This window comes from Podarcis raffonei, chromosome 9, assembly GCF_027172205.1.
Source record: "Podarcis raffonei isolate rPodRaf1 chromosome 9, rPodRaf1.pri, whole genome shotgun sequence".
NCBI classification, from domain to species: domain Eukaryota; kingdom Metazoa; phylum Chordata; class Lepidosauria; order Squamata; family Lacertidae; genus Podarcis; species Podarcis raffonei.
In genome coordinates, this window is record NC_070610.1 from 36,067,821 (window position 1) to 36,081,449 (window position 13,629).

Sequence of the window (13,629 nt, forward strand, 5' to 3'; positions counted from 1 at the left end):
AAGAGGAGCCATCCTGCCCTTGGCTCCGTTGATCTGCCTTGCCTTTAGTCAACTTGGCATGAGTGTTTTCCTCTGCAAGAAAAAAATCTCCTTTTTTGGTGTCTTCACTACTCTTGTGGTTGTTTTTGCCTCGTTTCCTCTTCCTTGTCCTTATTTGTTGGTATTGTCATTCCTCTTCCTTTTTCTTTCCTTGAAATAAAATCAAATCCTTGGGTGCACACCCTAATGAAATATGCTGTGCACGCCTATGCCCCAACCGGGGCCAATCAAGTGCATTTTTCTCCTGAGTTGGACCAGCAAATGACTTCCTATTGTTTCTTAGTGGATGACCTTGGGTCATTCACAATTTTTCAACGTATAAAAATGGAGATGTCATGCAAACTGCCTTAAGATCTTAGGAAGAAATCAGGATATAAATGCAATAAAAATGTTAAATAATAAGTTGCTGAAGTGTTGTTGCTCTGTCCTCCTGCTTTGGTGGGTGGGTGGCATCTTAGGGACTGTAGAGTATATAGTAGACAGGGATTTCTTCCATTGGCTTTCAGTAGCCTAAGCCATAGAGCCTGTCTGAGAAAGCAATCAGAAGATGAGACACAAATTTTCAAAATTCTTCTCCGTGTTGGGCAAGACACAAATAGTGGGTGGGGATTGGGACAAAGAAAGCTTTTGAGTCTTAAAAAAATATATCTTAAGGGTAGTGTGTGGAAGAAAAGAGGATCACGTCTTTAGAGATTTCAGTAGTAATTTTGAAATAAAAGTTCTATTTCCAAATACACATTTCTTTGAACTGCTAATTTTCTTACCATTTTTAAATTAGGGTTTGATTTGGATACAGGAGCAAAAATGAATAGGGACTATGAACTTTTGTGGAAACATATCACAGAACTCTCTGGAACATGTGATTTTGGAGCACCTTTTCCTCTACGAAGAACTTCTACAACATTTATTGAGGAAAAATGTTTATCTGGAAAAGGTAACAACCTTCTGGGATTCGTTTAGTTTTTAAAGCAGACTCCGAATGGCCACCTATCAAAGGATGCTGTAACCTCAGGTTTCCTAAATCAGCAGGGTTTGGGCTCTTCCAGCTCTTTGGATTACCACATAATATAATTCTAATTCTATATATTACATACTGTGGGATGTTGATAATAATATGATAAGTAAAGCATCATATAACAATGCAGTCATTATAATTTTGGCATGCAATAATTATTGTAAACATTGATAAATATGATTTCCCATAATAATGCAGTGAGTAGTGTATTCTTTTTCTTTTTTACCCACATACTAGGGACCAGTCACAGTTTGCATTTATGATTGTATTTCTTACAATTTTATATATATTTTTTACCTTCCTACAGCAGTGCATGTTTATATTACACTAAAATGTTTCCAGCACTTTTCCACACACACACACACACACACTATTACGTACATACACACACATACATATATACACACAGTATTACTTGAATTCATACTTTTCACTTCTTGCTGTAGTAATCTTCTCAACAACAATGATTTTATTTTTGGTAAAGACAAGGAATCGAAGAGGATGTTTCCTAAACCTGGACTTATACCAGTGATGAATACCATAGTGGATGAATTTGCTGGGAATATTTTAACTGAACTGCCATTTTTAAAAACGTATGTATCTCTTTTAGTTTTTTGGATATTCAAGAATGGACATATATTTATTTAACAATGCTCATCTACCAAGGAATTTGGCCTGGTAAAAGGGAGGGCCAAAGGGCCAGATAGGAAGTTCTGGAGGGCCGCATTTGGTTTTCCATGCTGAAGGCTCCCTAACCCTGAAATACATAGGGATCTGGCTTTGATAGAATATTTGCACAATGAATGTTTTTTATTATTTAATCATTACTAAATAATGCCACATATGCAATATTTTTATTTCTTAGTGATGATCCTGTTATTACCTCGCTTAAAAAACAAAAAGAATTCGATGAACTCCTGCACTGGCATTCCGGAAAGCCACTCAGTGATGATTATGACAGGACAAGTGAAGGATTTTGGGGTAAATACAAGAAAACTGCTGCAACCAAGTCCCCGGACAACTACAGTACAGTGGAACCTCGGAAGCCGAACGTCTCGGAAGCTGAACATTTCAGCTCCTGAACTCTGACAAACCAGAAGTAAATGCCTCCATTTTTTAACGTGCCTCGGAAGCTGAACACTTCTGAGGCACGTTTCTCTTTTTTCTCAATGGGGCTTCCTGACTGCCCCATTGAGCCTTGGTTTTTGAATGTTTCGGAAGCTGGACGGGCTTCCGGAATGCATTAAGTTCAACATCCGAGGTTCCACTGTACTCACACTTAAGTTGTCCAAGAAATGGCTACTCTTAAGAAAATAGACATGAACGTGCATAGGAAAAATCATCTGGGTGTCTATACTCTTTAATGTTAAAGTTTTGCCTTATAGAGTTAAGTATATAATTCCAAAGTTAAAATTCCATGTTTCTGAAGGAGAGAACCTTCCGTGTGCCCAACCATCACGATCCTATGTAATCACTGTGGTTATGTTGTTGCTGTGGATTCTGCAGTCTGGCCTATTTATCACTTTTTTTTACCAGCCAACAAATTTCTGATAACTAAAGATGGGTTCCTCACTGGTGATGTGTTCCAGATGATGCTACATCCCATGTATTCCAGTGCCCAGTAGAATTGACTCTAGCCATGCAGAATCTAGTTCTAGTTGTGAGCAGAGACATTCCTGCTTTTCTGTGCCAAGCTGAAAATGGCATTGCAGTAGTGGGTGGTACTCCTTTCTTGCCTTCAGGGAGTAGAATTGGGAAAATGTGTGTAGCTGCCCTGACCCATCTATTAGGAAAAGCAGCTAGACAGGAAAACATAGACAATGAATTAAAGAGTAATTGGAGTAAGGAGACAGTGGCTTAGAGTCACAAAGGAGGTGGGCATCTCCTTGAAGTCTGGTTTCTGATCACTGAAGTGCCATTTAGGGAAGATGGTGATGTTAAAGGGCACTGTGATGCATTTGTGTGTCTTGAAGGAGAAAAGAAAGACCGACGGGCCTTACGACAGAATCAAAAACTGCAAACCTTTCAACGATTTTATGGGGAATCCCTAGAAGGCACAATTTCGAAGAAAATTGCTCCTCAGCCAGATTCTCCAAAGAAGGCTTCTTCTTATGCTACAAAAAGCAAGAAAGTCCAAGTAAGAGCCAGAGCTCTCTTTTCTTTGTTTTTCTTTATGCCTCATCACCCACATAATCACCTCAACAGGAAGCTAGCCTGGCTTATATTTTAACATCTGCTGGATCCAAGGGTTTGGAGGGTCTCTGCATACAAGCCCACTTCCCTCCACTCTGTTGCATTTCTTGGGGGTGGGTGGTGGGAGGAGAATTACATGCATGCATAAACACATTATGGAACTGGGATCCTACCAAGAGCTGAAATGTAATGAGAGTTATTGATTTGCCGTTAACTCCTTTTGTCCACAGAAGACAAAAGCAGAAATTATTATTGAGGAGAACCAGAAAAGGAAAAGAGCAGAAGAAGAGAGAAAAGAAGAGCATCGCTGGAGAGCCCTTTCAGTGACTATTGAAAACAACATTAAAGAAAATATGGCCTCTGGAATTAAGAATCTAGAAGTCTTTCTGGGAAAATGTCAAAGTGCATCTGTGAAATGTAGTGCTGAAATGGCAGCACTAAATGTTTGCTTTGGTTTGTGGACAGAACATTGCAAAGCAGCAGGTATGAGGGTGCATGAAGTGGCTATTGCTTTTGGCAACACTGGTCAGACATATAGATAGATATGTGTGTGAGAGAGAATGATAACCTCTTTTCTCTTTGTGTCAATATAATTCTGAGGCCTTTCTCAAGGCCTGATATATTTAGATCATGAGATATCTGAAAGCTCAGATTTCCCATATTAGGTGGATTTCCCTTCCCTTTGTGCACGGAAAGTTCATTTTGGTTGCTCTGTGTATAACCACTACTTCCAAACACAATCACTACTTCCAAACCCAAGGAATCAATTTCCCATTAAACCTTAATTTTTTTTAATTATTATTTTACCTTCCCCATATTGCTCAGAGAAGATTTTCATAGGACTGCAAGTAGAACTCAATTCTACTGCACAATTCTACTCCAGGTCAGATGAGCAGGTGCAGAAATCCCTGTGCAGACTTTCCCCATAAAATATTTAGTCAGGGAAGAGAAAGCACATTCTGAGAGACTGAGGTAGGGTTGCATCTGTTCCTCTGTCCTGTACGCAGCTTGGTGCTCATGAGATCAGGCAAATGCGGATACAGGCCAGTGATTTCTACAAGGTCTACCCTAAACTGGCTGCTGTGATGTCGCAGAAGCCCAAATAGGTATTAAACATAGAGATCTATGGATAAAGGGCGGTATACAAATTTTAATAATCATCATAATAATAATATGGATGAGGTGGGGCAGATTTGAAAGGAGGCCTGACTGCAGCACTTAATTTAGAATAGAGTTTACAAGGGACCTTGCTTTTGTGCAAGGTTTCAGGCTAGCGTGTGAAGAAAAACAGTAACACATGGCTCCTCTCACTACTGGAGAACTATAGACAAGATCAAACCCCCGGTTTCCAGGTTCCTTCTACATCTGATAGGTTTCCCACATGACATGGGTTCCATGAACATGGGGTTCTTCCAAAATGATTACTTTTGAGAAAAACTTGGGGGAAACGTGCCATTTATCACCTGATTACTCAGATGAATTGCCTTACAAATTATAACTAATGAATGGATTTGATCACCATGTCTGGTGAATTTTAGTGAGTTTGCTTTTTTACTTCTCAAGGTGAAACTGAGAAAAAATTTAATATAGCAGCTGAAGTGATGAGAAGAATCCACTCACTGATTGAAAATTATGACCATAAGGATTTATTGAATGAGACAGATTTCCACCAGATTGCAAAATGCCTCTGGTACTTTGGATTTGACAACTTGGCAACTTCTTTAAAATATATCAAGGTAACTGTGTAATTATGGAACACTTGCATGCAAACGCAAAGGTACTTGACTTAGATTTTCTTGAGCAAGTTGCCCTATTTGTAAAGTATAGGCTGCAGCTTTTTCTGGAACTGTATAAATACCTGTTTGAGCCACTGCAGTTATAGTGACCTTATCAGAAGTGAACTGTGCGTTAGCTCACTTTATGCTAAGATATATTTAATTAGATACACTATTTCTACTTGATTCATACTATTTGCTCTTGGGTGAAAAGCCCAGTCATTTTAAAACATGCTGCCAAACTGAAATATCTAAATGCTTGTAGGTATCTGAACAAGAGAGAAAGGAACTTAAGCAAAAGCATGCAAAATATGCTGTTGGCATGGGGTCCTCTCGGTTTCAGCTACAGTACATGGGCCACTATCTTATGCGAGAAGAAAGAAAAGATCCTGATCCCAGAGTGCAACACTTCATTCCAGATTCATGGCAGGTATTATTAACAATATGCTGTGAAGTTAATTTTCCTATTTTTGTAGAGAAAGTATATGTAAGGTGTTGCCTTTTTGGCAGCTGGTGTGGCAGAGGAATATGTTCATCCATCCATCCACCCCTCCCCCAAGTTGTTATTTGACCTACTGGGGAAAACATACCATAAAGTTTGCTGGTGTAAGAAAACATCAACAACAACATCGCCATTTTGTTATTTATATGCCACCTATCTGACTGGGTTTCTCTAGCCATTCTGGGCAACCGCCGGAAGGCCCTCAGAGCTGGATCTCAGGGATGAACTTTGGGAGTGGAGATGCTCCTTCAGGTATATGGGGCTGAGACATCTGTACATGTCGTCTTCCGGAGGTTGTTGGACTACAACTACCATCAATTCCAGTGTAGTGTAGTTCAAGAAGAAATCGAGGTCCACAAATTTCCCATCCCTCACCTATGCCTTTGTTTCTGGCGTGATATTGTGCAGGCACAGCAACAGATATTTTGCGTTATGGACATTTATCTGTGCAGCTTTGGCATATGTTTATGTCTTTATCCAGACACGTTTATATATTAAAGTGAAGCTGCTAAATATTCATGGAAGTCAATTATATGAACAAGATAATCATTGACAAGCATTCACACCACTGTTTATTTATAGAGAGAACTTCTTGACATTGTCGATAATAATGAATCTGCAGTAATTGTTGCTCCGACATCATCAGGAAAAACATATGCCTCTTACTATTGCATGGAGAAAATCTTGAGAGACAGTGATGAAAGTGTGGTTGTGTATGTTGCTCCTACAAAGGTAGGTAATAGCTTTGAACTTCTTCACAAAAAGTATGTGTCATACACACAATCTGCAATAAAACATGTCATTGTTTGGGTTCTGGTCATAGAGGGATCAAACATAAGGATCAAAAACACCAAATGCAGGTTGAAAACTCTGCTTCCTCGCTTTCCTTCATTTTCCTTATATAGAACCCCGGCACCCCTACAATGAACAGGAAGCTGTAGCTTTAAAAGCCCTAGCATACATGCTGTAAGCTGATCCATGCAACTAAGAGTTACAGGCTTAACCTATGGTCACATTTCAAAGAGAAGAGAAATGCACCATGGTTGTATCCAATCCATCCCAAGGGGTGCATAAAAATGTGGCAGGAATTGGGAGAAGTCATCTTAATTTTTGAATAAATGGGACGCAGATTACCCATGCCAGGTCACGATCCTGTATAGGTTTCCAACATGTTTGTAGCTGTGTCTAAACAATGAGGGTGATTAAGAATCAGGGAGGCTGTTCTCTTCCCCATGATGCCCATCTTTTACCCAAAACTCTATGCCTTTATGTGGGTACAGTTCTACCAGTGGAACAACTTAGGCTCTGGAGCCCTTTCACAATGCGTACAGGAATTTATCCCTGTATATTTTTGACAGGAGCCTCCCTCCACTTCTTCCTAATGCTACTCAGCTGGTGAAAGTGTAGCAAGTAAAGGATTGCGCTCATCTTTAAGTTAAATTGCAGTTAATAGTTTAAAGATTTGGCTGTATTTTTTTCTGTATATAACAGTTGTTTGCTGCCCTAGGCTCCTTTGGGAGGAAGGGCAGGATACTATTTTAATTAACAGCAACAATGTGCATTGTTTATTTATATCTAATAATTTATAACCTGCTTCTGTTTATGAGGATACAGTTGTACTTTGGCAGTCGAACGAAATCTGTTCCAGAAGTTCGTTCGACTTCCAAAACATTCGAAAACCCAGTCGTGGCTTCTGGTTGGCTGCAGGAAGCTCCTGCAGCTAATCAGAAGCCACTGAAGCCCAGTCGGACGTTCGGGTTCCAAAAGAACGTTTGCAAACTAGAACAATCACTTCCAGGTTTGCGGCGTTTGGGAGCCAAAACGTCCGAGTTCCAGGGTGTTCAGGATCCAAGGTACGCCTGTACTCAAAATGGGATTGGTCTAGTCTTTTCCAAAGAAATGAGCAGACTACTCCTGATGCTTTGAATGTTCTCACAGAGAGAAGTATGTTATGAAGCCTTCCTTTGATAAACCGCATCTTACCTTGCCTTCCCAATGTGCTGCTTTTAGGCTCTCGTTAATCAAGTGTCTGCAACCATTTTTAATCGATTTGATAAAGCACTTCCATCTGGTGTTGCCTTATGTGGTGTTTTCACTCGAGAATATCGTCATGATGCCTTGAATAGCCAGGTAAGTCATACGTGGCTATTACTGATTTTGCTAGCCAAGGCACTTATTCAGCTAATGCTTTTAGTTAGGTTAAAGCTCCTGGGAAGTGTATGTAAAACAGTTGAATGGGGAAAGAAATAAAAAGGAAAGTAGATGGGAAGGAAACTATAACTGGATAAAAAGGCAATGCTCTATCAGTATTTGCAAAGGCAAGGTTTTCCTTATTACAAATGTATTTATTTATTAAATTTATATCCTACCCTTCTAAAGGAGCATTGGGTTAAAAGTTAAAATACTGCCATTTAAAACAAACATTTAAAAGCAGTTATTATATAACACCCTCACAATTATTAATGTCATATATTATTATTATTATTAATTTATATCCCTCCCATCTGGCTGGCTTTTCCCAGCCACTCTGGGTGGCTTACAACATATGAAACACAACAAAACCCCGAACATTAAAAAACAAGATATCCTATACAAGCAACAAACCAACCAATAAATCAATAAAAACCACCACCACCACCAACAGCAGCAACAACCCCAACTAAACATTTAATCAACACCAATCCAACAAAAATGGAGGAAGCAAAATTAGAACTGTTTAAAACATTTTAAAGCATTTTAGCCAGTTGCCCCAACCCAAGAGTTGTTCCACCAATGTCCCAGGAGCCTCTTTCAAATGTTCAGGGTGAGTGTAGGTCCCTCCCCCTAGGCCAGGTGGAAATGGGCCCTGCAGCAGGGAGCAGGTCTTCCTTTCAGCACTCAGGCAGTTGCCATGACCAGTATCTCTCAGCCATCCAATGCTGAATTAGGAAAATTAATTTTCATTACACAGACAAATAATTATACATGGTAAGTCATTGTTTCCATCAGACAGCATGGCCAATAGACAGGGATGATGGACATTGTAGTCCAACAACATTTGGAGGGTACCAGCTTGCCCATCACTGCCATAGGGTTGCAGTGCAATCCTGTCCACATTTACTCATCACCCAGTCCCACTATATTCATTGAGGATTACATAAAGGATTGGCACAATATTGTTGACCAGATAATAGGGCTGTTGACCTTAGGTAATGTTGGAAGCCCTGTTACACTGATGTACGTGGCAATGTGCTTCTGTCGGAGGATTTAGGTTGGAAGAACATTGACTGAGTGTTCTTTTTCTAGAAATACCTACGCTTCTACACTGTTCTTTTCATCAAAAAATCTAGTCATATCGATATCACTGGTATTTAGTTGCTTTTCCAAAAGTGTTCATGTTGCTTTAAACCTGTTATTAGCAGGGATGTTTCTAAAAGTCCATCAATGTTTTGTTTCAGATACTGGTAACAGTCCCTCAGTGTTTAGAAATCCTTCTTCTGTCACCTCATCGTCAAGAATGGGCCAAGAAGATACGATACGTAATATTTGATGAGGTAGGTATGCATTATTTTTGGCAGAATTAATGAAGTATCTATAGCCTTTGACAGGAAGGCCTGTCATGCTATGCTCTAGCATGACCAAGAACCCATGGCTTGTGTGGCAGAGAGGAGTTAGACACCAGTAACACTGCTGCTGACCAGAGTGGGGGTGCTGAGAAGGTCAGGCCAATGCAGTTACACCAGCAGGATCACTGACCTCTACCAATAGCATAAGATTCAGCTTTGAAGATTTACAATTGAGGAGGTACTACTGTGCAGATAGGACTACGGCTCTGTGGGTGAAAGGAAATGGGCTGCACTCTGATGTGGCTCAGAAAGGACTAAATTGCCATCAGGAACAGAGTTAGCCTGTATTGTATGAACTGATGAGCGTATTCCTTTATATTATTTTGTATAAATTGGCAGTTGCCATTCACTGTTACAGGTGTTGGGTACATAGGTGTGGTGATGGATAAACTTGATGTACAGTCACCCTAAACCCGAATGTGGTGCTTTAGAGGAATGCAGTGATATTTTGGAAGCATGCCATACAACTATTCTGTACTAAAAAGAATAAAAACATGTCCACATTACATAACATTAATATATTAGGCCTGTTTTTTTCTTCTTCAGGTCCATTGTCTTGGAGGTGAAATTGGAGCAGAAGTTTGGGAGCATCTTCTGGTTATGATTCGATGTCCATTTTTGGCTCTCTCTGCAACCATAAGCAACCCCAAACATCTTGCTGAGTAAGATGGGTGACAATTTTGAATGAAACATACTTTGAAAGTGTTGTATCAACTAGATTAGGGCTGCGTCCAAAACTGCAGCTTACTGTGCAGATCATCGTGTGAAAGCTTGCAGGTCTCCATACGTCAAGGATAATGTGGAACCTCTGGATTGCTGCTTTTTTGACAAATCAATAAATAAGCACAAGTACGGTAATAATGTTTAGCATTTATAGAGAATGTTTTCAAGTGTTCTAACCACTTCTTAGTAAACCTTATAGCAGTTCTATGAGGTAAGTAAAGGTAAAGGGACCCCTGACCATTAGGTCCAGTCGTGACCGACTCTGGGGTTGCGGCGCTCATCTCACTTTATTGGCTGAGGGAGCCGGCGTACAGCTTCCGGGTCATGTGGCCAGCATGACTAAGCCGCTTCTGGTGAACCAGAGTAGTGCACAGAAATGCCGTTTACCTTCCGGTCGGAGCGGTACCTATTTATCTACTTGCACTTTGACGTGCTTTCAAACTGCTAGGTTGATAGGAGCAGGGACTGAGCAACGAGAGCTCACCCTGTCGCAAGGATTTGAACCACCGACCTCCTGATCCCAGGCTCTGTGGGTTAACCCACAGCGCCACACGCGTCCCATCATTCTGTGAGGTAGTACAGTGCTATTCAGATAGTAAACCAAACCTGAAAAAATGTGTTTTTCAAGGAACAGCTTGCAAGCTTGCAGCCAAGGTGAGATCTGAATCGAGCTCTTTCATGAACACATCTCACTATCTTAAGTGCAATGCTACATCAACTCTCATGGGCTAGTTACACACATGTAAGAATCGTGGAGAGGAACATCAAAGGACACCTAATCCACCGACATGGCTGACTTTTTCATTAGCAGCAACGGTGTTGTGTAATGCTCTCCCTGCTGAAATATGAGATGCTCCATGAGTAGAGGCATTCTGCTTGCTCTTGATAACACATCTGTTTAGGAAATAATTTCCTTGAACTTAGAACTTTCTGATCTAATTACTGAAACTTTTTTAAAAAAAACTTTTAATTGCTATGCTTTTAAATTGGTTTGTTTAATTGTATATTTTAACTATGGATGTTTTTGATGCGTGGTGGAATTATTTTATTGTGTATTTTAATTGTGCATGGATTTGATTTATTTTATACTTGTAAACTGCTTAGAAGCCATTTTGGCATGTCAACCTAATCATCATCTTCATCTGTTGTCAGGAAGGCAGCTCTGTGGCTCTGCGTGGGCTGCCACTGAGATAGATGGAGCCCAAAGAGCTGTGTTTATACTGGGAATGTAATTCTTCTCCTCCTCCCTAACAGATGGCTACAGTCAGTAAAAAGATACTGGCAACATACTGAAGCTGTAATAGCACGGAATTCTAACCATTCCACTTCCGTTAAGAAAGGAGTTAAAGTGAAGCAGAGTGTCAGAACACAGAAAACATCATACAAAGTTAAGTTAGGTATGTACCCAAAATCAAAACTTTTACAATAGTAGAGAGATTACTTTTTTCTGTTTGTCTTCTTAAATCTTGAATGAGTTTCAAAAATCCACAGCAGGTTGACCCTGAAGTTTAAAGCGCCTTGTGTTGGGCTTTATAACCTAAATATTACCAGATCACTTATTTCAGATTATTCTGCTTCCAGTGGTATATGAAGAGAGATACAATGATTTAGAAAAGTATGTATGTTCCCTGAACAATGATGACTTCACTATCCATCACTATCATCCCTGTGCTGCATTAACTGTGGATCATGTAAGTTTAAGATCACATTGGGATATTATGGAGAAACAGCATAACCACTGAAATTTGTAACATGCTACTCAGTGCTTGCTTATTTATTTGGCATTGCAGATTGAGAAGTACGGCTTTCCCTTGGACCTTTCTCTTTCTCCCCGAGAAGCTGTCATATTGTATGACATTATGGTAAAGGCAAGGACAGACTGGCCAAGGGCGAATGTAAGTACATCCTATTTACAAATATATGTTTATCTTCAAATATACAGAGCAATTGTTACCTATATAAAAAAAGAAGATACTATTTTACTTATTTGAGAACACAGTTGTGGTCACTATTTCCCCCTTGATCTTTGATGTCAAGGAACTGGATCCTGAGCAGTTTTTTAAGGACAAAATGGTCATCACAAAGGCTGATTCAAGAACTTATGAGAAACAGCTGAAAGAAGAACTAGAAATGTGGATTAAACATGGTTTCAGTAAGGAGGTATTTATTATTTCCATCTCTCTACCTGGGCATCATCCTTCTTTTCATTTTCTAAAGGCCTTAGATATTCTCTAATATTTTCAGTCTATTACTTGGCTGTGTCAGGAAGTCGGACTAGGCAGAGGAGGAATGGTGGAGACCGCCACCCCGGTTTTAGTTTTGCACTTTAGAAAGCATTGGGAAACTGCAGCTAAGCAAAGATCATTATTCAAAAAAAAAAAAAAAGGTGCAGAGAATAATAGAACTCAAATTGAAACACTATTAACCTTGTTCTGTACTTTCTTGTGCCATTATTCATTGCTGCTTACCCAAAAAAATTCATCCAGAAATGGAAAGGAAAATTTTTCATTGCTGTTACCCTTTTTAACCCCTAGGCAAACAGAGTGCTGCAGCTGCTCAAACCTCAATCTACTTTTTCTTCTGAAGCTGCGATGAGAAAACACTTTCCTCATTTTGTTGACAAGCTAAAACGGATGGATAAATTGCCTGCACTATTTTTCCTGTAAGTAAGACAATGGAGGTATATATGTCTGTCTTGTACAGGTAATTGACACATAACCAATGAAGTGGATAATTCAAATTTGGAATTGGGGCAGGGAACAACAATAAACAAAAACGACTATTGGTCAGGCAGCAATTATTTTAATCTTCATAATGAAAGTTATTCCCTCTAAGATACAGACTATTATAAAGTCTCTTTAAAATGCTGTTTCAGCAGAAGCAGTTCTGTAACTGATTTTTTTTTTGGAGAGGATTATTTATAATCACTTTCCTTGTCTGCCTTTGCCAATCACTGCATTTTGAATTCGTTAGCATAGGAAAGAGCGTATCTACAGTGAATGGAAATCCTCCTGAATGCATTTATCACTTTTGGTTCTCTGGGTCCACTAATCAGCTCAACATTGGCCTTGCCTAGATGATGCAAATATGTAAATAGTCTTACACTGAGTGTGGAGTGGGATAACACATGTCACACATTCACCGATTGGGCCTTCCACACAGAGGTTACACACGAATAAGATGTATACAGTGGTACCTCGGGTTACATACGCTTCAGGTTACAGACTCCGCTAACCCAGAAATAGTGCTTCAGGTTAAGAACTTTGCTTCAGGATGAGAACAGAAATCGTGCTGTGGCAGCACGGCGGCAGCAGGAGGCCCCATTAGCTAAAGTGGTGCTTCAGGTTAAGAACAGTTTCAGGTTAAGTGCGGACCTCCAGAATGAATTAAGTACTTAAGCTGAAGTACCACTGTACACCATAAGCAGTGTCAGAGTTGGGGACGAGCAGCTTGTCCATACAAACAGTAGAGGATCAAACAGAATGCTTGTAGGCCCCTGTTGGGTGGGATAAAGACAGAAACCAAAGAAGTGTGCCTCTTCCCCCCAAAACCTGGTAAGCATGTTGTGCTAATGGCTTGGTTACCTTCACAGTTTCTACCCTTTCCCCGGGGCAGCCAGCACTGTAGGTGGTATCTTGTTGGCAGTATCGTCAGAGCTGTAGTGCTGCCACGTACTGGAATGATAAGGGTGGCAGTGAGGTCAGGGATAGGTGGGGGAACCTGCAGGAGTGCTGTGCCAGCTTGTGCACCAACACAGCTCTGACCTCGCGGCCTCCC

The 13,629-nt window shown here is 40.1% G+C and overlaps 2 protein-coding genes across 2 annotated transcripts in view; both read left to right on the forward strand.

The window, feature by feature from the left end:
* CBR4 (carbonyl reductase 4) overlaps window positions 1–13,629 on the forward strand; it is a 291,935-nt gene that overhangs the window by 261,085 nt on the left and 17,221 nt on the right. The gene's annotated exons all lie outside the window — the stretch shown is intronic.
* The window catches only part of DDX60 (DExD/H-box helicase 60), a 50,885-nt gene that overhangs the window by 15,172 nt on the left and 22,084 nt on the right, over window positions 1–13,629 (forward strand). The window contains exons 10-25 of the mRNA XM_053403304.1: window positions 818–973; window positions 1,539–1,647; window positions 1,920–2,035; window positions 3,028–3,191; window positions 3,478–3,730; window positions 4,811–4,983; window positions 5,288–5,452; window positions 6,107–6,256; window positions 7,535–7,654; window positions 8,962–9,057; window positions 9,676–9,791; window positions 11,107–11,249; window positions 11,434–11,543; window positions 11,643–11,747; window positions 11,890–12,012; window positions 12,387–12,514. Coding sequence (XP_053259279.1) covers window positions 818–973; window positions 1,539–1,647; window positions 1,920–2,035; window positions 3,028–3,191; window positions 3,478–3,730; window positions 4,811–4,983; window positions 5,288–5,452; window positions 6,107–6,256; window positions 7,535–7,654; window positions 8,962–9,057; window positions 9,676–9,791; window positions 11,107–11,249; window positions 11,434–11,543; window positions 11,643–11,747; window positions 11,890–12,012; window positions 12,387–12,514 — 2,227 coding nt within the window. The remainder of the gene's footprint in view (window positions 1–817; window positions 974–1,538; window positions 1,648–1,919; window positions 2,036–3,027; window positions 3,192–3,477; window positions 3,731–4,810; window positions 4,984–5,287; window positions 5,453–6,106; window positions 6,257–7,534; window positions 7,655–8,961; window positions 9,058–9,675; window positions 9,792–11,106; window positions 11,250–11,433; window positions 11,544–11,642; window positions 11,748–11,889; window positions 12,013–12,386; window positions 12,515–13,629) is intronic.